General features: G+C 41.0%; 1 protein-coding gene across 2 annotated transcripts in view; it reads left to right on the forward strand.

Annotated features, from left to right (window-relative positions):
* Positions 1–14,520, forward strand: part of cbfa2t2 (CBFA2/RUNX1 partner transcriptional co-repressor 2) — a 52,247-nt gene extending 37,727 nt beyond the window's left edge. For both annotated transcript variants that reach the window (XM_084737721.1, XM_084737729.1), the window contains exons 2-11: positions 574–732; positions 942–1,183; positions 1,908–1,997; positions 4,617–4,801; positions 4,892–5,145; positions 9,027–9,112; positions 9,493–9,685; positions 11,369–11,437; positions 11,657–11,847; positions 13,436–14,520. In XM_084737721.1, coding sequence (XP_084593847.1) covers positions 574–732; positions 942–1,183; positions 1,908–1,997; positions 4,617–4,801; positions 4,892–5,145; positions 9,027–9,112; positions 9,493–9,685; positions 11,369–11,437; positions 11,657–11,847; positions 13,436–13,807 — 1,841 coding nt within the window. In that variant the 3' untranslated portion in view covers positions 13,808–14,520. The remainder of the gene's footprint in view (positions 1–573; positions 733–941; positions 1,184–1,907; positions 1,998–4,616; positions 4,802–4,891; positions 5,146–9,026; positions 9,113–9,492; positions 9,686–11,368; positions 11,438–11,656; positions 11,848–13,435) is intronic.
* Positions 14,521–22,372: the final 7,852 nt, after the last annotated feature.

The following is a 22,372-nucleotide window of genomic DNA, read 5'->3' on the forward strand; positions in this document are numbered from 1 at the left end:
TAGGTCTGGAACTAACGATTATTTTCATTATTGACTGATTGTTTAGTCCGGAGGTTATCATAGTCCCCCCTTAGTTTACTTGCTTAGTTTCACTCAATTCCTGGATGTCTTTGGGATCGTGATTATGTTCTTTGATCCCACAAACATTCAACAGTTGAGCCGAGACAGCCTAACAATTCTGTGTGACATAACTTCAGACTACACCGCTTTGAAAACCTTTGGTATAGTCTATAAAAAGTCACAAAATGTGACAAATACTCACAATTTCTCACAAATCACGATTTCCCAGAGCCCAAAGTGACATCCCTAAATTCCATCCTTTGTCCAACCAACAGCCCGAAACTCAAAGACTCTTAGTTTAATATCATAAAAGACAAAGAAAAGCAGCAAATCTTCACATTTAAGAATCTTGAATGAGCATGTTTAACATTTTTGCTTTAACTGACAGACTGAAATGATTAATCAACTATCAAAATAGTCTGCAACTAATTTTATTTGGATAAAGCAACTAATTATTGCAGCTTTTGGTTTTTTAACCCACAGTTGACCTCTCTGTCCTCTCTTTTTTTGCAGACAGTAGAGAGAAGAAGAGTCCTGCCATGCCCGGTTCTCCTGTGGATGCTAAGACTCATTCCAGATCAGCCCCCAGCAGCAGCGTCAGCTCCACTATGCCACCCCTGCCTTCTGTCAACCCCAGCGGCCCTCGCCCGGCCTCCTTCTCCACCACAGCATGTAAGGGTCATTCTTGAGCAATTTTTTGAGTCTTGGGTACTTCTCTTGTTGTTTCCATGTCAAAGTTTGTCATAAACTAAACTTGTGATATTTCAGTACATTTACAAATGGTGTCTTTAGTCACTCAAATGCTTTGAAAGCTTAAAGTATGTCCACTCTAAGGAGGCATCATCTTAATTTCTCCCTTCTTCACCTCACCTTTTCTCCAGTGACCAATGGGAATCATCATTCCCCACCGACCCTGAATGCAGTGCCATCTCCACCGCAGCGTTACAGCAACGGACCGTCCTCTTCCTCTTCCTCGTCGCTGGCAAACCAGCAGCTGCCAGCCACCTGTGGGGCTCGCCAGCTGAGCAAGCTGAAACGTTTCCTGACCACGTTGCAGCAGTTTGGCAACGACATCTCCCCTGAGATTGGAGACAATGTCCGAAGCCTCGTTCTGGCCCTTGTGGTAAGTCCTTCGTGATCGTGTGAAAGATAATTGCTTGTAGATGAGTAATCTGGCATTTTATCTTCTCTTTTCAACAGTTTAAAGGTCCAGTGTGTATGACTTATAGGGATTTATTGGCAGAATATGGCAGAAAAGGAATATGATATTCATAAGTGTGATGTTTTCATTAGTGTATAATCACCTGAAAATAAGAATCATGTTCTCATAAACATTAGAACAGTGGCTCCTAAAGAGTGTACTGTGAGGCAAGTTCAGGTGCCATGGGATTTTGTGACAGCTATACATTATTATTGTGATATGCCACTATACAAAAAGTTATGAATTAATTTTGAATTTACAAAATCAGTACTATGTACATAGTTAAACAGAATTACATTTTATTCCCTAAAAAATCCTCTGTCAAAGCAAAGTTTTCACCAGTTACACAGTTGCCGGGTGGTGGGAATTATTTGAGTGTGGCACATTAAAAGCCCTCATTAATTGACACCTTGTTTTTTTGTTGTTTTTTTTTCCCACACACACTTTGGGAACTCTGTCTCTGATTGGAAAGTACTTGTTGCCTCTGTTGGTTAGGAGGCTATTTTGCACGGATATGAATACAGGTTTGCAATCTGCCAGCTCACCAAAGGATGCCAGTAAATCCTACACACTGGTCCTTTAAACAGTGGTTTTTAAACATTTGTCATTTAGTATTGTACTTAATTTCATTTTCCCTGTCTCCCAGAATTCAACAGTTACCATTGAGGAGTTCCATTCACGGCTTCAGGAGGCCACCAACTTCCCCCTGCGGCCCTTTGTTATTCCTTTTCTCAAGGTAAACACTTCTTCAACCTCCTCTCCCGTGTTACTATATTTGCTTTGCGCTATTCCGTTGGATTACTTCCTTTTTTTATTTGGAGCTTTTTTTTTTTTCTTCCCCCTCTCAGTTAAGTTTTAAACCTTACACCATATGGTGCAGCAGCCTGTGGCCTGTCAGAATAATTCAGCCCTGCTAAAAGCATCACCCTCACTTCTCCCAGCTAAGATTATTAGGAACAGAAGAAGTGACGAAGTAAGACAAGAAGTGATAAAGAGAAGGTCCTTGACATCAGCATAACCCTCTGTCAGTACGATCTGACTAATCTATTGGCAATAGCATTGCAGCTTGTGAGTCATGATGGAAAAGTAATAGATTCATTACACTTTATTAGCATGTTTCCAGGACACAATGCAGTATTCTATAAATAGGCATCTGTGTAGGTTGTGTAATTGAATAAACTGCCTCTCTGTGGTTCAAAGTAACTATCGAGATTTGCGTGTTGACTTGACAAGCAACAGATGAGTGTGTGTTAAACAGCCTCTCGAGCCCCTTTGTAACCAGGGGAGTCTGCAAGAGTATACTTTTTAGGAGCTCCCCTCAGTAAAGCAGCCCATAAATCTTCAGTGAGTTGTACCGCTGTAACTTCAAGCAGTCAAAATCCACTTTTTTTTCCACACTTACCTCTTACTCACCTTTGGAGCCCCTCCATCTGTCTGCCTGAGAGTGCTGCTGAGACAAGAAACCTCTGTTCCCCTCCTTCTACTAATTTATTACAAGGGGGGTGGGGTCCCCACGACTTGATTCCAGCTCCCTGAGAAGTAAGTCCTCTTAAGAAAGAGAGAAAGGAGCGGGGGAGAAATAGACAGATGGGACGAAGTCAGGGGGTGAGGAAGTGGAAAAGAGAGAGGGAGATGTGGGTGAGGAGGAGGAGAGAGGGAAAAGTGGGAACTCGGAAGTGTGAAACATGCCTATAAAGCGTTCCCTTCCCTTTTTATGGGCTTCAGTGTGCCATATGGAGCCGCTGTCCCGTTAAAAGAGCATTCAGCTGCCAAGGCGCCGCCAATCTAGCATCCGCCCCGCTGAACCCCAGAGAGTCCTCTGCTCAACTGACACACAGCACATGTGTTCATGAGCTGGGGCCCCGGGGAAAGAAGGGAGGCAGAGGAGCATGGGACACGGGCAAAAGGGCGCACAGGGGTGTTATAGAGAGTCAAGCACAAAGCAGAGGTATCAGCATCTTTGTGAAGATGGCACACTGATAGTGCCAGAGATGCTGCGAGTATTAGCCCACGGAGAGGTCAGATTAGAGGAGAAAGCGGTCTAGATGATGGTCGAAAACGTGATCGGAGGAGGTCAGAGTCACAAAATGAGAACGGTATGGTTATTTAGTCGGTTCCTCAAGAAGAGGGAGTGAGGAAGTGGTGTAATTGCAAACACACGAAGAGTCTGTTCCTAATTACGGGAAATGCAGGGAACAAAAGCGAGATGGAAAGATAGGACTGAGACAGCCGCAGATAAATATTAAGAAAAAAGAAGGTAAGGAATGAAGAACCGAGGCTGTGTATCATTTGTTTAGAAAAGTTTCTCTGTTTAAAAGCCCATGTCTCATCGTGAATATTTGTTTTGTGACCAATGTATTTTGTTCAGCACTCATTTCATGTGCAAGGGGTTAGTAACAAACTGAACAGCAGTTTATAAACTCAGCCATTTTTGTTTGAGACCAGAGAAACCACAGCCACCATGGAGACAGCCACAGAACAACACCCATACCCAAACCAAGCCTTACAGCCAGACCTGAGGGAGTCAGCGCCTCCACCTCGATAACCCCCTTAAGCTGCGTTTCCACTGACTCAACTCGACTCGACTCGTTCCATTTTGCTTTTTCATTACAGATAGTACCTGGTATCTGGTACCGATTCTGGTATCGCCTCTGTCAAGGTTCCAAGTGAGCTAAAAGGTGATCATGCAGCATGGGACGCCTGCACAGACCCACTGTTTTTAAATAGATAAATATGTTACCATCAATAGTGAGCACGATTCTTTTATTCACTCAAAAGTGGCAGCCTGCAAAACCGCACCATGGTTAATTGATATTAATTTCATATCATGTGTCACAAGAGCAACCTAGCTCATTCTTGTGTGCATAGTGAGTGACAGGGCAAGTAGTTGGGTTGTCAGTGTGGCAGTAAATGTACAGGGCAGGTTACAGTTTGTCAGTAATTGAAGGCTGCAGCCTCTGTGTATGCGTTGTTTCTCAAGCGCTGGATCAGCTCCATCTATGTTTAGGGAGTACAATCTGCAGTGGAAAAACGAGGTAGAAGTACCAAAAGTGAGTCAAATTGAGTCAAGTCATACCATGTAGTGGAAATAGGGCAGAACCAGCCAGGTGTCTTCCCCAGGAGGCACATCTACACTGTCTCCAAGCTCTATGACAGTGTTTAACAAGTTCTGGTCTGTTTGCTTGACAGCTTTCTGACAGGCTTCTCTTTTCCGCTGGTCTCGATCTGCCTGTGAACTATGACTGATATGTCACTGAATATGTGAGCGACAGGCGGCTGACATATAACCTGCGCAACAGTGCTCCCTTTCTGTCAGTTTTAATGAAACCTTGCCGTTGTTTTTCCTTCTTGCCAGGCAAACCTGCCTCTTCTGCAGAGGGAGCTGCTCCACTGTGCACGGGCAGCCAAGCAGACCCCAGCCCAGTACCTGTCCCAGCATGAGCATCTCCTGCTCAGCACCACCTTGGCCTCCTCTCCAGACTCGTCTGAGCTGCTGATGGAGCCCCCTGAAGCTGGTACCAAGAGACACAGCCCCAGCAGGTCAGAATAAAAGTATAATTTATGTTAGAGGAAGCTTGTATATACAGCCTTCGTCCTTCTACTCATTTTAACTGCCCCTCTCTTATTCAGAGGCAAAGAGAATGGTTTTCATGAACGTCCGCCCGTAGCCTTGGAGCCCGCCGCAAAACGAATCTGCACCATCAGCCCTGCTCCCCGACACAGCCCTGCCCACCCGCTGCCCCTCAGCACCCAGCTTCACCCGACCCCTCCACCCTTGCAGCACTACGCCTTGGATGACATCGCAGCGCCACACATCCTACACCGTGAGCACAGTCAGCGCATGTTGGAGATCCGCGAGCTCAAAGACAGGCCCAGACTCCCTGGTACGTCAAATTTTGTTACATTTTTTTTGGCTTGGATAATTACTGCTCACATTTTATTTATTCCTTCCACATCATTAGTGATGAGAGGTTCAATCTCAGCTGTGGCACTAATGGAAAAGTTTAGCTTATTAAAGCTGACATCAGACATTATTTGTCTATTTTTCTTCACATTTTGAGGCAGTTATAGATTGTGGCTACCATATGCTCTTGTGAAAAATAAACTAGTTATCTAATTGTGTGAACATTGCTGCAAACCACTCAGCTAAATCTATTTTAGACACTTAAAAAAGCCCAAATATTACCATTAGCTATAGCATATACTATATTTAGAATATATTCACTGCTTTACCTTTCCATCAGACAGCCATTTCCAAAGAGAAACTGCCATTATATAATAAAACATAGCTCTCTCCAAACCAGCCATAGGCAAAATGCTCCACAAGCAAAATCAGTCATTTTACCCTGCAGAACTACGGAGTTGCTGGTCTGCCACTACCTCAATCTGTTAGTTTGTTTGTCTCATTGTGTGACTGTGTCATGTTAAAAGGACAGCTCAGGTTCACCAAAGTCACACAATAACAGACATACTAACAGATCGAGGCAGCGGTAGATGAGAAACTCCCGCGCTCTGTGAGGTAAAATTAGTGATTTTGCCTGTGGAGTTTGGTTGGTTTGGAGAGAGTGATATTTGGCTTATATAACAGCACTTTGCCATCGGACAAGGCTCCTGATTTGTTGGTGGGTCTTGTTTTAAGTGGCTAGAATAGATTTTACTTTGGACCCTGTCCACAGCAGTACATTGCTGCTACTCCTCTATGGATAAGTACCTCACACAACCCCGCTTCAGACCATCCGAACTCTCCCTTTAAGTTATGTTTTTTGGCTGGGTAATGACTGCTGATATTTTATTCATTCCTTTCCACATTATTGATGATGGGAAGTTATACCTCCGTCATGGCTGGAGCTACTGGAAAAGTTGCGCTCATTAAAGCAGACAACATCAGACAAATTTATCTATTTTTCCTCACATTTTGTATCAGCAATAAATGATGGTTGTGAGCCACCATGCAAACTTGTGGACATAAAACCAGTTATCAATCATGTAAACAGTCCTGTAAACCACTTAAACAGCAAACACTTAAACCTTAATCTGCACAGCAGTGTGAATGCAAGTGGCTGATTTATTTAGAAATGAACACACTTGCAATGAAAACAGACATATATATATATATCCTGTGAGCGATAACGGGTGGTCTGTGTGTTTGTATAGCCGTCCCTGTATATCTCGGGAGTCCATGTGTGTGTATAAACAGAGTCATACTGTCCAGGCAGGGAGGGTTGGATCTGCTCTGGTGTATATCTCCCCTCCATTTGGGGCTTGTCAGCACACAGTGGAAACAGCAGTAGCTCACACAGACGTGCGTGCGTGCACACACACACACACACACACACACACACAGAAACACACCTTGATATGTTCATGGTAGAGGTGCTGTGTTTACGAGGCCTTAGTCCCTTGTCTGACAGCCTCCCGCCCGCCTGCCGCCACTTAACTCACAGGCACACACACACACACACACACACACACACACACACACACACACACACACACACACACACACACACATAAACACACACTTGTGGCTTTGAACTGATGAACACTGATGAGAACCAGGAGTAGAGACGAGGTCGGGAGGAAGGCTAGTGTGTGTGTTTGTGTGTATGTGTGTGCATGAGGGAGTTATTACTCTCTTCAGCAGGCCTCCACTCTTAGAAATAAAGGTGCTAAATAGAACCATTTTTGGTTCCTCGTAGAATCTGTTATAGAGGTCCCACTTCAAACCCTTTCAGAAAGTTCCTCCTAGAACCCAACATAAAGGGTTATACCTCGAACCAGCTGTGAAAGATTTCACCCAGAATCCCCTGAGAGGTTCTAGAGAGAACCCTTTTATGGTGTAATGGTTCCACCCAGGGTTATTCTAAGGGTTGCATGTAGAACTCACCCAGGGGGTTCTGCTGAGATGCTTTTTATAATCCAAGGGTTTTTATCTAGAACACACACACAGGGGGTTTGACCAAGAACCCTAGAACTCACCCAGAGCATTCTAATGAGAGCCTTTTTATATTCTAAGGATTTATCTAGAACCCACCCAGAGCGTTCTACTGGGAACAATTTTATATCAAGGACTGTATCTAGAATCCTCTCAGGGGGTTCTACTGAGAACCCCTTTATATTATGGTACAAAGAATTCTTGATTACAGAGTTTCCATTTCAACAATTCTTGGAAGAACTCTTTCTCCCACAAGGGGTTCTTTGGATAAAACGGGTTCTTAAAGGAATTCTTAGTCTTTACAAAGATCCCTTGATGAAACCCTTCTTCAAAAAAGGTTCTGGGTAGAACCTCTGTCCTTCAGGAAGAAATGTTATTTCCAAGAGTGTAGTGTGCATGTGGCTTCTTGTTGGCTGTTTGTTACTCAGTTTTTAGAGTTTGTGGTTTGCTGAGTCTTTGTAGTCTGTGTGTGTGTGTGTGTGTGTGTGTGTGTGTGTGTGTGTGTGTGTGTGTGTGTGTGTGTGTGCACATTTATCAGCATGTCTTTGGACTCAAATTCGTGTGTGCAAACAATTATTACTATTAGTTCTACAATTAGATATTGCTTAAGTCATAGGCTTGTGTAATAACAGAATTGGAATCAGATAGTTCGGTAAATCAGAGTGTGTGTCTGTGTGTTTGTGTGCGTGTGTGTGTGTGTGTTCATAGCTGTAATGGTCCACAGTGAGTGTCAGAGCGGCTGGTTGTGTTTAGAAGTGGAGCCACTCCACTCAGCCTGAGTGTCTCCCTACTGGAATGCTGTGAGCTCCAGGAGGGGAGGTGCTAAGGGAGAAGTTTGGGGAGTGTGTGTGTGTGTGTGTGTGTGTGTGTGTGTGTGTGTGTGTGTGTGTGTGTGTGTGTGTGTGTGTGTGTGTGTGTGTGTGTGTGGTTGACAGCTGACTTCCAGATGTGCACAGGCTCTGGGTGCTGGAAGTCTGTTTTGCATCACAGGCCTCTTCTGCTTTTCTCTTTGACCCCACCTTTTCTCCCTCACAGTCCCTCAGTTCATCTCTCATCTTTTGTTTCTTATTCCACGTTTACTTTACCTCATCGCTGTCACTCTTCATTCTGGATGTAAGAAGGTGATGCCTTTGAGTTTTAGGTCATGTCTCTTCTGCTCTGTGTGGAAAATATTTGTGCCCAACATTGTCACAGGATATCTTAAGGTGAAACAATAAAGCCACTGCACTTAATATTTTAAAGTAAATAGTGTTTTTGCCATCTTAAAAGGATACTTTTAGGTACTTATCCATAGTCAGTGTATTACGTACAGTAGACGACAGTCGATATGATCCCAGTTTAAAAAAATCTATATCAGTTTAAGTGTACTGCCGTCAGACATCCTTTTCGATGGAAATCTGCTATTAGCTGAATATCTTTCTCTCCAAACAAACCAAACTCCAGTTTAAAAATCAATCATTTTACCAGTTAAAATGATTGATTTTACACATGGAGTTTGGTTTGTTTGCAGAGGATGATATTTGGCTTCTATAATGGAGGTTTTCTGGCATAAAAGGCTGTCTGATGGCAAGGTACATCAGTGAAAATATTGTACATTTACTATATACTTAAACTAATATTAATCTTTATCTAGTTGGACCTTTTTTAGGTGGCTAAAATATAACCCCACTTGAAATAATCCAAACTTTCCCTTTATCAGATCACATATCTGCCACGGATAGAGTCATACACACACCTCTCACTCACTCACTGTCACTTGTGGCTTCTCTTACATTAAGAAGAATGTTAATCACATCGGCCTGTGGTCTGTCTCGTGTGTGTTTTAATCAGGCACTAACGGGGGCTACCGCGAGGAGCCGGTGGACCACAGACTGACAGACCGAGAGTGGGCTGATGAATGGAGGCATCTGGACCATGTAAGTCTGCAGACAGGCACCACTGCTGCTAATGGCTTGTGATATTGAAAGAATGTAAAGTGTAATTTGTTTTTACCCGGGTCCTTTTTTAAAAAGAACGTTTTAACTTCTCACAGCATGAAAGATGAGACGTCTGCAGTGCATCTGGACAAAATACGTTCCAATGAGGCATTCATGTTTTGCCACTGATTAGGATGATTTTCCTATATGTCTCAGGGATGTGCTGAATGGATTTTTAGATACTTTTATGCCCTTAAAACCATTATCCCAACATAGTGGCCTTGAATTTTATTACATTTAATGAGTAGTGATACGGTTTGGACATAAATAGCTAAAAGACAGCTCGCTCAATGAGGTTTTCTGTGTCCTCCTTTCTTTAGGTGTTGAATTGCATTGTGGACATGGTGGAAAAGACACGGAGGTCAGTGAGCGTGCTCAGACGGTGCCAGGAGTCCGATCGCGAGGAGCTCAACTACTGGAGACGGCGCTCGAGTGAGCAGGAGGACCCACGCAAAGGAGGCTCGGGCTCGGCTCCCTTCTCCAAGACACACAGCCCCCACTCTGCAGAGTCGGGTGGGTACCGCTAGTTTCTATTCAGTTATGTCGGTACGCCGCAGAAACCAGTAACGTTGTTGTCATGTCTGTGATTGGCGCCTATTGTTTTCCTCAAGAGAAGATTGCTTCATGAAGGTCGGGATGATGCCAAACCAATGGACATCAGTTAGTTGTTACACTTAAAGGGTCAGTTCACACAAATTGCAAAAAAATCTCACTGAGCACCGCGAGTAACCTCTTTAAGCATTTGAAAACAACAACCTGAAAGCTATAAGGAGGATTAAATCATTTTTATTACAGTATTTCTGCAAAATTTTACACTTATTAGCACAGATGGTAGTATCAATATTGTTAAAACTGTGTTAAAATTGTGACAAGAAGTATCAGTATTGTAATTTTACAATTTTGGTATCACTCATCCCTACCTCTGCTACAGCATGAGAGTAAATACAATTTCCATTCACCTCAGCTGAGATGGGACGATGGCAGAAATTCCAAACACAGATATTTAAGTGCAAAGCATGTAAAAATATGTGTAATATACTACAGCAAACAATGTACAGTATTACAGTTATTGCTCAAAGGTATTTTACTATTAGGTCTTTATTGTTAGGTTGAAGATATACATCATACATATAATAGATACAAGTAAATGACAGCTTATATATGAATAAAACGGGTGAAAAAACAGATATTTCTTGGCAGGAACGTGTAGCTGTTGGGACTTGTCCTCCGAATTCCTAAGCTCTCAAGTTTGTTGCAGACCTGAACCTAAAGGCTGCCTGTGTACTTGCATGATACTATCACTCTGAGCACCAACCTGGACAGCCTGTCTTCAATTTTATACTCTGTACACCGCCTAGTGGTCGCTGACAGAACTGCAGCGCAGTCACATGTCAGTGTGTGAGTGCGTCCCTCCACAGTTAGTCTCCCAGTCTGCCGTGTACTGGCACGGTTCTCTCTGAGTGCCAGCCTTGCTGTCCCCCTGCTGGTCCATAGTCACAGACAGGTGCCAGGACCGGCCTCGGCCATATCGGCCACAGAAGGGCCGTCCTGCCGTCCTGCAGGCTCAGAGACCCAGAGCTGGCTGACTCGCCAGAGCACCATCTGGGCCCCCAGCCGGGAAGCCTGCCTGCCTGCCTGCCTAGGCTGAGGAAGGCTGTAGTGGGGGTGGAAATGGCGGTGAGGAGGAGGGGGTGCATGCAGGCTCGGTTGAAGAGAGAGAGGATGTAAATGAAGGAGAAGAGAGAAAGCGGAGGATATAAGAGACGGGAAAAGAGGAGATTGAGCCAGGTGGCGGTGTTGGAGAGGCCGGTAGCGACACAGAAATGAATTGAGATGCAGGGAGAGAGGAGATTTGAGGGAACAGACAGAATGTTGACACAGCTTGTTGGTCCGCAGTTCCCTCCAAGCCAAACACATTCCTCTCTAAAGCTGTTAGATCCCAGCTCCGTCCAAGACTCCGATAAACAACATTTACGTTTGGGTGTGAGCGGCCCAGATATACGGACTTGTTTGCATCAGTGACAAATTAAAAGACTAGATGAGGAAGATAATCTCTGTGGCCTTTTCTTTGGAAGCACCTGTTACCTTGATTGAGCTGTCAGTCACAAAGTCAACAATTATTTCAACAATGAATCATCTTAATATCTTTATAAGCCCTGGCAGGTGCTAATCCCTTCTGTCTCTGCTTCCCCACAGACTCCCAGCGCGACTTCGCTCCACGGCCAGGCTCAGCATACGTTACAGATGAGATCTGGAGGAAAGCTGGTAAGAACACCATTGTTAATGTTTGATTCTAATATATTTAGATAAATATTAAGGTAATCATAGTGTATTTTACTCAAGCAATAGTCATCGTTACAGAGAAAAATGTTTGGAGACAGAAAGCACTGAACATGCAACTGTGTCCTGATCTGTTGTCTGTCTTTTACTGATGCAAAGCAAACTGAGCTGAACTTAAAACCACTTGTCTGCTCTGATGCATAGAAGAGGCGGTGAACGAGGTGAAGCGTCAGGCCATGGATGAGGTCCAGAAAGCAGTAGCAGAGGCTGAACAGAAGGCTTTTGAGATGATTGCTGCAGAGAGGGCGAAGATGGAAAAGACTCTGGCTGAGGCGAAGAGGAAGGCTCAAGAGGACGCCATCATGGTCATCAACGAACAGGAGGACTCCAGCGAGGTGAGCAAAGATATATACAGTAGAAGAAAAAGAGTGATTCTGCATGCAAGCACATTAAGTTTACATTCAGCTTACAAATAGATGTATACAGTCAAACTTAAAGTTGTAATAATCAGGACTTTTATATTAAAATGGATTTAAGGGGCAGGGTCAGCAGCAAAACAACAAAAAAAATCCATGAATCAGTTCAAGTGTTTGCTGTACAAAGCCACTTAGCTCCGTAAGGAAAAACAGTAATTTTACCTCACAGAACTCAGGAAGTCCTGGATAACCACTGCCTTAAAGGAATAGTTCACCCAAAAATGAAAATTCAGTCATTATCTACTCGCCCTCATACCGATTGGAGGTCAGGTTTAGTTTTTTAGTCACAAAAAAACAACAGAATAAAACAAAGAAAATGCCTCCATACTGCTCATGTGGTGTAATCCAAGTCTCCTAAAGCTCCGATATGCCTGGTTGACAAAAAGAAATGTTATTTACACCATGTTTTTAGCCTGAATCTTCCCTGTAGATCCTTAGCTCGAGCCACTTTCACATGCACACTGTCTGAATTGGGTGTGTGTGTGTGTGTTGTGACGGTGCACAAACAGTATGTCGTCGGGACTTTAGGAGACGTGGATTACACCACACGATGTTTTTTCGGTGTGTTTTTTACATTTGAAAACTGGTCACCATTCACTTATATTGTTTGGGAGATTCTGCAACACTTTTTTCCTGTGAAATTACAGCAGTGTTTTGTGGACTAACAAAATAAACCCGACCCTCAATCGGCGACTCTTGGGTGAGTGGATAATGACTGAATTTTCATTTTTTGGGTGAACTGTCCCTTTAAGCGGTTAGTTTGTTTGTGTTCTTGTGTGACTTTGTTGAATCTGAACGTACATTTTAAAACACCAAAATCACACAATAACACACAAACCAACCGAGCGAGGCAGCGGTACACCAACAACTCTCGTATTCTACGAGGTAAAATGACTGTTTTCACCGATCGAGTTTGGTTGGTTTGGAGAGAGCAATATTTTGTTTAGCTGTGGTTTCCCGACAGAAAAGGCTGTCTAACAGCAAGGTTATGACCTGGTTATGACCTGACTCTGCTCTCCCACTCAGCTCTACGCAGCTTTGCGGCATATTTCAGTTCACCGTTTTGGTTTTCCGAGATGCAGCTCACTGGGGTTTCACTCTAATCTCTCATTTTCAGTGAAAAAGCTGCGAAACACTTCTGTTTTCTATTTGTCCAGCACCGGTAGCAGACAGACAACGACATAGTGGAGCATTAAAAAGCTCAAAAGCTAGACTTTTCCCTCAGGCGTGAGGCGAGCTCACAGGAGAGTGAATATTGGACTTCAGTTTGTCAGGTGGCCAGGAACACGTTGCTCCATATCTGCTAGATGTGTAAATAGGAAACTGTTTTCTAACAAATTAAAAGGTGATAATGTGTCACTGTTAAGTTCACAGCTTTTCACTTGTTTCTGCTTTTATTTTGGAGGAGGCATGCTTGAAAAAGACATTATCTTGCATGTAAGACATATCTTTCGTGACCTTAACATTCCTGTGAGAACTTACGGTTTGTCTCCTCTTTCTTCCTCAGTGTTGCTGGAATTGTGGCCGCAAAGCCAGCGAGACGTGCAGCGGCTGCAACGCCGCCCGCTACTGCGGCTCCTTCTGCCAGCACAAAGACTGGGAGAGGCACCACCTCATCTGCAGCCCAGGACTTCAGGCTCAACCCAAACCAGTTTCTGCCATCACTGCGAGCAGGGCTGCCGCCGTGGCAGCAGCAGCAGCAGCAGCAGCAGCAGCAGCAGCAGCAGCCGGTGTGTCTCCTGTCGGTCTGGCCGGGGTCAAGGCCCCCGACAGCCTGCCCTCGGTCTCCAGTCCTGGTGGAGAGAAGGCTTCGGTCGCTTCTCGCTCCTCCACTCCTTCCACCCTGGCCTCTTCAGCCCCTGAGACCAACGGACACTAGGAAGGTGAAGGACATCTGCTTTGAACGTGTCACCTATCCTCTTCCTTATCCGGGAAGAACTGAATCAGCAGCAAGAGGGAACTATTTGTGGGTTAAGTTAGGATAACAGATTTTTCATCATACTCTTGGCAGATAAAAAAGGACAGATTATGGATGACTGTTTGAGTGATATGTCAACTGGGACTTTGGCTTTGGCATGGAACAGAAGGACTCGTCTCGAATGCATCTATTGGATGAACAGATCTCCCTAACAGATGGAAACGTGTTTGTCTTCGTCCAAAAAACCCTGAATCTTGGATCTGCGAGGGGCGGAAAAAAAAAACAACTGACGATTGATCTGAGTTTATCTCTGGCTGTGGCGAGGAAGTTATGAGAGGAAGGCATATGAGAAAAGACAGAGGAGATTAAAAAACAGCCTCCCCTTCCGAACCAATATTCTCACTTTGTTGTGTATAAATTTAAGATAGGGAGGTGTCGGTGGTGGAAAATGTAAACAGTGTAATAGTACCAGCCATAAAGCATCTGTCTTCGTCCCGTGAGAACAATCTGACAGCTCTCCTGTACACATGAATATTTGCTCGCCAACTTCTTGTCAGGTTTTCATATGTGTGGATGCGTGTGTCAAACGGTCGTGCCGTCAGTGAATATTGTACAGCATATGATTACTTTTGTCAAAGCAATATTAAAAGTGAAGTGTTCAGGTACTATCTCAAGCCGTTTCTGCATCACCAAAGGTTTTCAGTCGCTAAAGAGAGAGTCGTTGTCATTGCCTGCAACTGTCCATTGTGAACAAGAGGTGATTATTAGACTAACCCGACGTCCTGTCTACTTTTATAATTTTAAAGAACAGAGCGAAAGGTGCTGGACCAAGTAAGCGCGGGAAGATGCAGTTAAAGACTTTATCCTGGTTGCAGTTTCATTTTGGCACTTGTTCACGTCACCAGTTGTGTATGGCAGGGTCAGATGCTGCTCCGAACCTTCCGCCATTGCAATGTTTGCACGAGGAGACGAGACGAGACCGGTTTGTACGGAAGAGGTTTCTGAGGAAAAAAAAGTCGCAGTTGTCAGGATAAAACTAGGATTCTGAGAAAAATCCCTAATTTTATGAGTTTAAACTTTAAATTCCAAGAAAGAGCCGCACGTAAAAACTGTGTTTGAGTTCTGACTTTAAACTCAGAATTCTAACTTCTAACTCAGAAGTCCAATTTTTCATGAGGGCCTAAATCATCTTCTGTAGGTTTGTAACGCAGGTGATGACAAATGAAATCCATTTCACTTCATTTGAAAATACTCACTGGTGCTTACATTGCCGTGGCGCAGGTTTTGAGCAGCGACTTTGTCCCACGGAGAATCTCAGGAGCTAAACTGTATTTGTATGTACAGATCATTCTGTTCTTTTATTTTTTTTTTTCTTCTGTCACAGTTAGGTTAAAGTCAAAAGTTTAGTGAGGAACTTTGATTTATCGTACTCTGCTGTTACAACTGAGACATTATTGCTCTTGTTTTTGTTCGTTGTAAGATGACTTTGTAAAGAATATTATGAGAGAATGCCTTTATTTTGTGAGCCACGATTTTCTTCGTTCTTTAAACACGTTCTTTTGTTATTATGAGGCATAACTTCATATGAAAAAAGATATCATGACATGAAGTATGAAATAAAGAAATAGAATTACTTCAAAATCGTTCTCATTCTTTTCTGTGCTTAACTTCACATTAGGAATATGTGACGAAATCATGATGAATCATGGTGTTACAATATGGAGTCATAGGAGTCTGTAAAAGAATAAAAGAATAAATGTGAAGTTATAACAAATAAAATATAACAATATAAGCTTTTTCATATATTTTCACATTTATTTGATAATTTATTTATCTTCTTCTTGTATATTATATTTTATTCATTCATTCATTCATTCATTCATTCATTCATTCATTCAATCTCTGAGGTCTTTCCTTAATGTTTTCCTTATTGCTTTTGCTTTTCCTTGAAGGTCGAAGCTGTCAATCAGCTGGCTGTGGGTGGGCTTTCCTGCCCAGGATGAACAGTCAAAAGCAGACGCAAGAGTGAAAAAAAAAGTCACTTATGAATAATTTCATAAGATTTCTTTTAACATTTCAAGACAAATATATACATATTTATTTATTTATTTATTTATTTATTCACTGTTTAATTTATTTACTGTTTTATTTATTCTCCTTTATATTTCCACATTTATTTTCTCATCTTTTATCCTTTTTATGACACTCCTATGATATTGAAACTCCCATTAAATAAAATATCTGTCCATTAATACAGAATGACATATTATTATCTCATGACATTGAATTAAAATGTCTTACATACTGTCACAGTCAGTACATCTTACAATTAGTTGTACTTGATCAACATTAATCAAAAGTATAATAATGTGCTAACATATTGCAACGTTGATTAGGGTTGTATTATTTTTTAGCTGTGAACATACTATAATCACAATCCTACAAATATAAATAACACCACTGACTTAATTTAAATGAATATTTCAGATATCTGGTTTTAGGTCATTGGTGTCCAGTGAGTGCATAGCAGGGCAAATATTATGTTGATAGTTTTTTTTTTTTCATCACAAACCAGCATGTTAAAAATAAATAATAATAATAATAATAATAATAATAATAATAATAATAATAATAATAATAATAATAATAAAGCATGTTTAAAATATTCTTACAATAAATCAAGTTGGACAGGAAGTAATTCCTCAATAAGTTTGTTTTACAAATGGTGAGGACATGTTTCCTCTTCAAGGGCACACAAGTCTCTAATTTTTTCATCCAGTGACTCCTCATAAAATATGCAGGAGGCATCTTTGAAAACAGGTTTGATGTAATAAGGAGGTTCACCTACAAGATGATATATTTTGAAGTGGGTGGGAACTCTGTCATGTCATGTCATGTCATAATGTTTTCAACCTCTCAAGTTAATTATAATTCAAGTCCGTTCATGTTGCATGTCTATATTAAAAGTACAGTAGCTGTAGGAGGTTAATTGAATTCGACAATTAGTCATCTTTGTGTTTTACATCAAAGGAGCAAAAGAGAGGCCTGCAGGCAGCAGAAAGATGTAATAACACGTGTAACCACAAGGTGGCAGCATAGACTAAAGTTTGAGAAGTGAAGCGTCATTGCTTTACTCTGATCAGAGGTAATGAAGAGTCTTGTTTTGAGCCACTTATGTATCATCTGTTTCTCCTTAACCACAGACAGGAGAAAAAATAAGAAAAGCAGGAGATGTTTTGAGTTGAGTGTCTCATAGGTTTCTCCTTGACAACAACACCTTAATCTGACCGCTGAGATAAATTTAAGATCTCATTTAAGATAAAACCAAGTTTTCTGTTAGATCTTACTGTTATCTCTTAGAGCTGATTATTTAGGGCAACTTTAAGATCAGCGCAGTGAGACCTTCACTTTGGCTCAAATTAGTCGTGTTGAGATGAGACAAAGGCTATTTCTCAGGAGCCAAATTTAACACGTAGGAGAAAATAGTCCAAGTTTCATATTCGTCTTAAATTGAGCAAATTTATGTTTAGGAGACACAGGCTAGACAAAGACAAGATCTTATTTTGAACTTTTCCTTTTCTCTTGGAAGGTATGAGGTGTGAACTGTGCTCATATTCATACAAAAAGATTACTTTTTTTTTTTTCTTTTTAAGTCAGAGGAGCTTTATGTCTCACAAAGAGTACTGGCAGCAAAAATATATTTACTGTTACAAGCACTAACTTAAAAAGACAGGATCTGTGATAGTATTGGGGAGTGTTAGTGCCCATGGCATCATGGGTAACCGTCACATCTGTGAAGGCATCATTACTGTTTAAAGTACCTTTTGGAGCAACATATGCAGCCATCCAGATGATGTCTTTTTTCTGAGATGTCCCTGTTTTTTTCAGCAAGAAAACGCCAAGACACATTCTGCACGTGTCACAACAGTGTGGCTTCGTAGCAAAAGAGTTTGAGGTTCATATTGAAAATGCGTGGCTCATTATGAATCGCAAAATACAACAACAGAGACCCCAGACTGTTGAGCACCTGAAGTCGTGTATCAAGCAAGAATGAGAAAGAATTTAACTTTGAAACGTCAGCAATTAGTGTCCTCAGTTCTCAAATACTTACATATCACGGTGGTAATCATCCCGCATCCCAACTTTTATGCAACATGTTGCAGGCATCAAATTCAGTATGAGTGTATATTATATTATAATCAGTTTGAACATTAAATATCGTGTATTCAGTTGAGTATAAGTCAAAATCTTTTATTTACATTTTACACAACCCAACTTAAGTTGAGGTTCTACATACAATAAATTTCTCATAACTACAAATCAACGCAACAATCACCAGTATATTGTTTCTTACGTATATTGTTCCTAATAATAAAATATAATTTGTACTCAGTACAGTAAATGAACATTCCTCCACTTTAGGTATGAATGTAGGTCTCAGCTGTTGTCCTGGAGTTGTTTGTTTTTGTCAGCAGCGTTGTGCTCAGTTGTGTCTCATTATTTTTTCAAGCACAGATCTACAATAGACCGTGATGATTAAAGTGTGGCCTATTTACTGATCATTAGTTGATCTAAAAATGAAACCTGACTCATCTGTTGTCTGGAGGTAATTGTGTGTGTCAGCGTGTGTGCCAGCATCAGTGTTGTTGTTTATTTCAGTGCCTGTACGTGTAGTAGCAGGATCGTGACGTCTGCTTTATGCTGCAGATAAGATACTGAGTGGACTCATGCTGTGACTCAGATGTTACATGACCACAACAAAAGCCTGTTTAAAGGGGGCTTGTAGGTTTTCAATCAGGTTAAATCGGTGTGTCCATTTCTTTGTGTTGGCCTATATACACTTTAAAAATAAAATTTTTACTCAAAAAATGTTAAGGACAGTTGTTTAGGACCCAAAATGCAGACCACACGGGAGAACTGATTCAAAAGTATTTAAAATAGTGAACAAACGAACAAAGGTTCACAAAAAGGATAACATCCAAGGTCCAAAGAAACAAAAGAATCCACAAAACACCAAAACAGTCCAGGAAAAATAATACAAGGTCCAAACACAGGAGGACAAAACAGGAGACGGCAGGATGACAGGCATGAGTAACAACGACCTGCCAAAGAAACAGAGAAACACAGGGACTAAATAGACAAAGAACTAATAAGACACAGGTGGACGGGACAGGTGAAATGAATGGTGATCAAAAAGGGCGGGAAGACAGGAAGTAAAGACAAAACACATGCGGGAAGACTAGAACTACAAAATAAAACAGGAAATAACCAACAGAAATCCCAAAACCATGACAAAAAAGTTGTCAGTGACAGGACAGGAGTGCTTTAAAACTTTAAGTTGGCTGAGTTTGAAAAGATAAGTCGAGATACAACAAGTTTTCATCACATATATTTGCTTCAAACTATGACAAAGAAAGGTCTTGGGTGAGGTTTGACTGACGCAATGCTTGCTGGGAAGTCTGCTAACACCTTGTAAAACCAAACAGAAGAATTCAGTGGAATCAACTATTTTCTAATTAACTTAACATAAATATATACATATATTTTTTTCATTTTCACATGACTGTCCACTGACTGAACATGAGTTGCTCTGACTTGAAGTCTTTTGATTTGAAATGATGAGTTGAATAAATGCACTACTGAGACTCCACTGAACTCTGTACAGGACGTTCATTCAAATCATTATTTCACGTCAAAAGACTTAAAATTAGAAGAACTCATGTTTGTAAGTTATTTAGTGGATTCATTGTTTGGTCCATAAAATGTAAGAAAATGATGAAAAATGTTGATCAAAGTCTAAGACGACGTCCTCAAATGTCTTGTGTACTCCACAACTCAAAGATATTCAGTTTACTGTCAGAGGGGAGTAAAGAAAGAAGCTTTTTTTAAAATAAAAAAAATGCAGGTTCATTTAGTCGATTCCTTTGTTGCAGCTCTGAGTGTTTTATGTTCAGTGTTAACTCCATCAGTTTGTCTAGCTGCTCCTTCCTTTGTTTTGTGCAATTGATTGATTTGATTGATTGATTGAAAGACAAACATTGTTGAAATTCCCACCTAGTGAAGCATTTTTTCACTAGAGACCATAATAATTAATAGGCAACTGTGTGTGCACTGTGCATAATAATACATCATTCTTTATTTTAGAATTGTAATCCCACTAAAAATCCCCATTTTTACTAAATATATCTGTAATCTGATTACATCTCAGATTATGTGATCCTGTTACATGTAATCCATTACTTCCCAAGCCTGATAGAGACCCGAATATAGACCGATGTGAAAGAGTATTGGGAACAACCTCTGTTTATGCTTGGAGTTGTTTATACCTCTGTCTTTTTTGAGGCTGTTTCCTCTTTTGTTCTGTTCTACACTGAAGAAGTTATTTTTGTTATCACCTTTATGAGTTGGTTTTATGAGTCTATCTGAGTCAGCGAACACACACAGTTGTGTTTGTGTGTGTGATTGTCAGGGACAGAGGGGTGTCTCAGTGTGTGGTGGGCTGCTCCTGCTTGTTCCTTGGCAAAGTCCGACTACACAGTGTCGCAGTGATTGTGGAGAGAGGCTGGTTTAATTATGTGCCTGGTTTCTGTCCCAACTTCTTGCTGGAGGCAGAGTAACGGAGGTCACTTTATATTCTGCCCTTGTTCTCAAAGCTCCTCTCATGATGCCTAAAAAACAAGCCACAATATGCAAAGCAGTGATACAGAAAAAAAAAATTATCTGTCTTTAACTCCCTTACTTTTCATCTCCTCTTTTCTTTTTTCTTGTCTTTTTTTGTAGTTTCTCATATCATCTGTCAGGGATAATGTACTGAGAGTCAAAATATTAATTTTAAAATGTTTTTATTGATTTTATTGTTCCTACAGAGTCTATTATCAGAACTGTGTCCATAGCAACGGTCTGTTATACAGAAATAACAGACCTTAGAATGCTGTAACAGACCAATCAGAATCAAGTATTCAACAAAGTCGCGAAATAAACCTTTATTACATCTCACACAGTGTCAGTTGCTCCTGTACCATCTGTGGATCTTCTTCAGTGTGTTTTGTCACAGGATAACATTTAATGGTTTTATGATTTATCAGTCAGGAACCCACACAGTAGAAAGATTACATACGACAATCGCTTTAATGATCTTTAAAGTTGTGGCAACTTAATTACTCTTGTTTGTCTTTTGTGGAATACTTCTCAAAGAAAAACATCAATTCCCACACACTTATCATCTCTGCATTGATTTATTTTTTAAAAAAGTGTTGGTATTCTGGTCAGAACGACCTTTCTCAAGACATATCAATCATAAAGTGGCATTATGCTTCAATACAGCCCATGATTGCATGATAAACGGCTGTGTTGGAGGTGTGTCCATATATGCCGCGCGTCATTCATTCAAAACACCTGTCAAAATACTGTCAAAACACATAAGATTCATCTCTTAATGCCAAAAAGGAAAAAAAAAACATATTTAGTTTGTGGTATGTATACACAAGATGTAATCCAAGTCTACAGCAGACAACAAAACAAAACCACACATTTCCAGAAGGACAAGCCCAGCACGTATTTATGGAATACTGTCAGGCTTTTCAAAATAAATGTTCAAGTCATTGTTGGATGTTTTGGTATTACAAAGGGATTTTATATATGCAGCATTAAGGGAAGACCTTCAGTTTAATTTGCTTATGACCAAAGTGCAATTGCATGCAAACCATTTTTCCAGTGTAGCCTGATCTAAATATATTTCTGAGAAAGCAACATTTTTTACAGATATTTAATGAGACAGATAAATAGGTTGCAGCTGAGATATGTGAGCGATGTTAACTGGAACAAGTCCAGACCTAGATGCACTGGAAGACAGTGTCAGTGGATTACTTGTTAATAATACATTTAGACCTATATTCCATAGCAGTCATCCTTTAAACATGAGCTTTCAGAGGGTTTCACAGAAAGGCATAAAACCTAAAAAAGCTCTACATATCATGAGGAGAAACGGTGAGAATCATACACAATGGAAACAAGAGTCTACAGCCCTGCTAGCAGATCTGAGAGGCTGCATTTAGGAATAACAGCGCTTTGAGCTAAAGGCTAATGTTACCACATGCTCACAGTGATAATGTCAAGAATGCTGCAGTTAAACAGGGACAGTATTTACAGCAGATTCGCCGCCTTAGACTGGCATATTAGCCTGCTAGCCTTTGCTAACTACTTTAAGACAATAAATGAATAAAGAAATATATTTTTTTATATCATGATCATTTAAATGAATGTATCTGAAAAGCTTTCTTAATCCCCCTGCCAATGAGAACCACTGATTCAGTGTAACCCAATGCACCAGCTCAGCCATAAATTCTGCTGTTTTGTTACCTCAAATGCTCAGGGGTTTTTTTTATGCTGGCACAGAGGTGTTAATTCAATTGTATGTTTTAGCATCAAGGTCATAATTGTTGTTGGTGTTGTACTGGGCTGCATCATATTCAGAGGTGTTATATAATATTCTGCCTCATATGTATAAATGAAATACAGAGAACAAGA

This window comes from Lutjanus erythropterus, chromosome 2 (assembly GCF_056507025.1).
Source record: "Lutjanus erythropterus isolate fLutEry1 chromosome 2, fLutEry1.hap2, whole genome shotgun sequence".
Classification (NCBI taxonomy): domain Eukaryota; kingdom Metazoa; phylum Chordata; class Actinopteri; order Lutjaniformes; family Lutjanidae; genus Lutjanus; species Lutjanus erythropterus.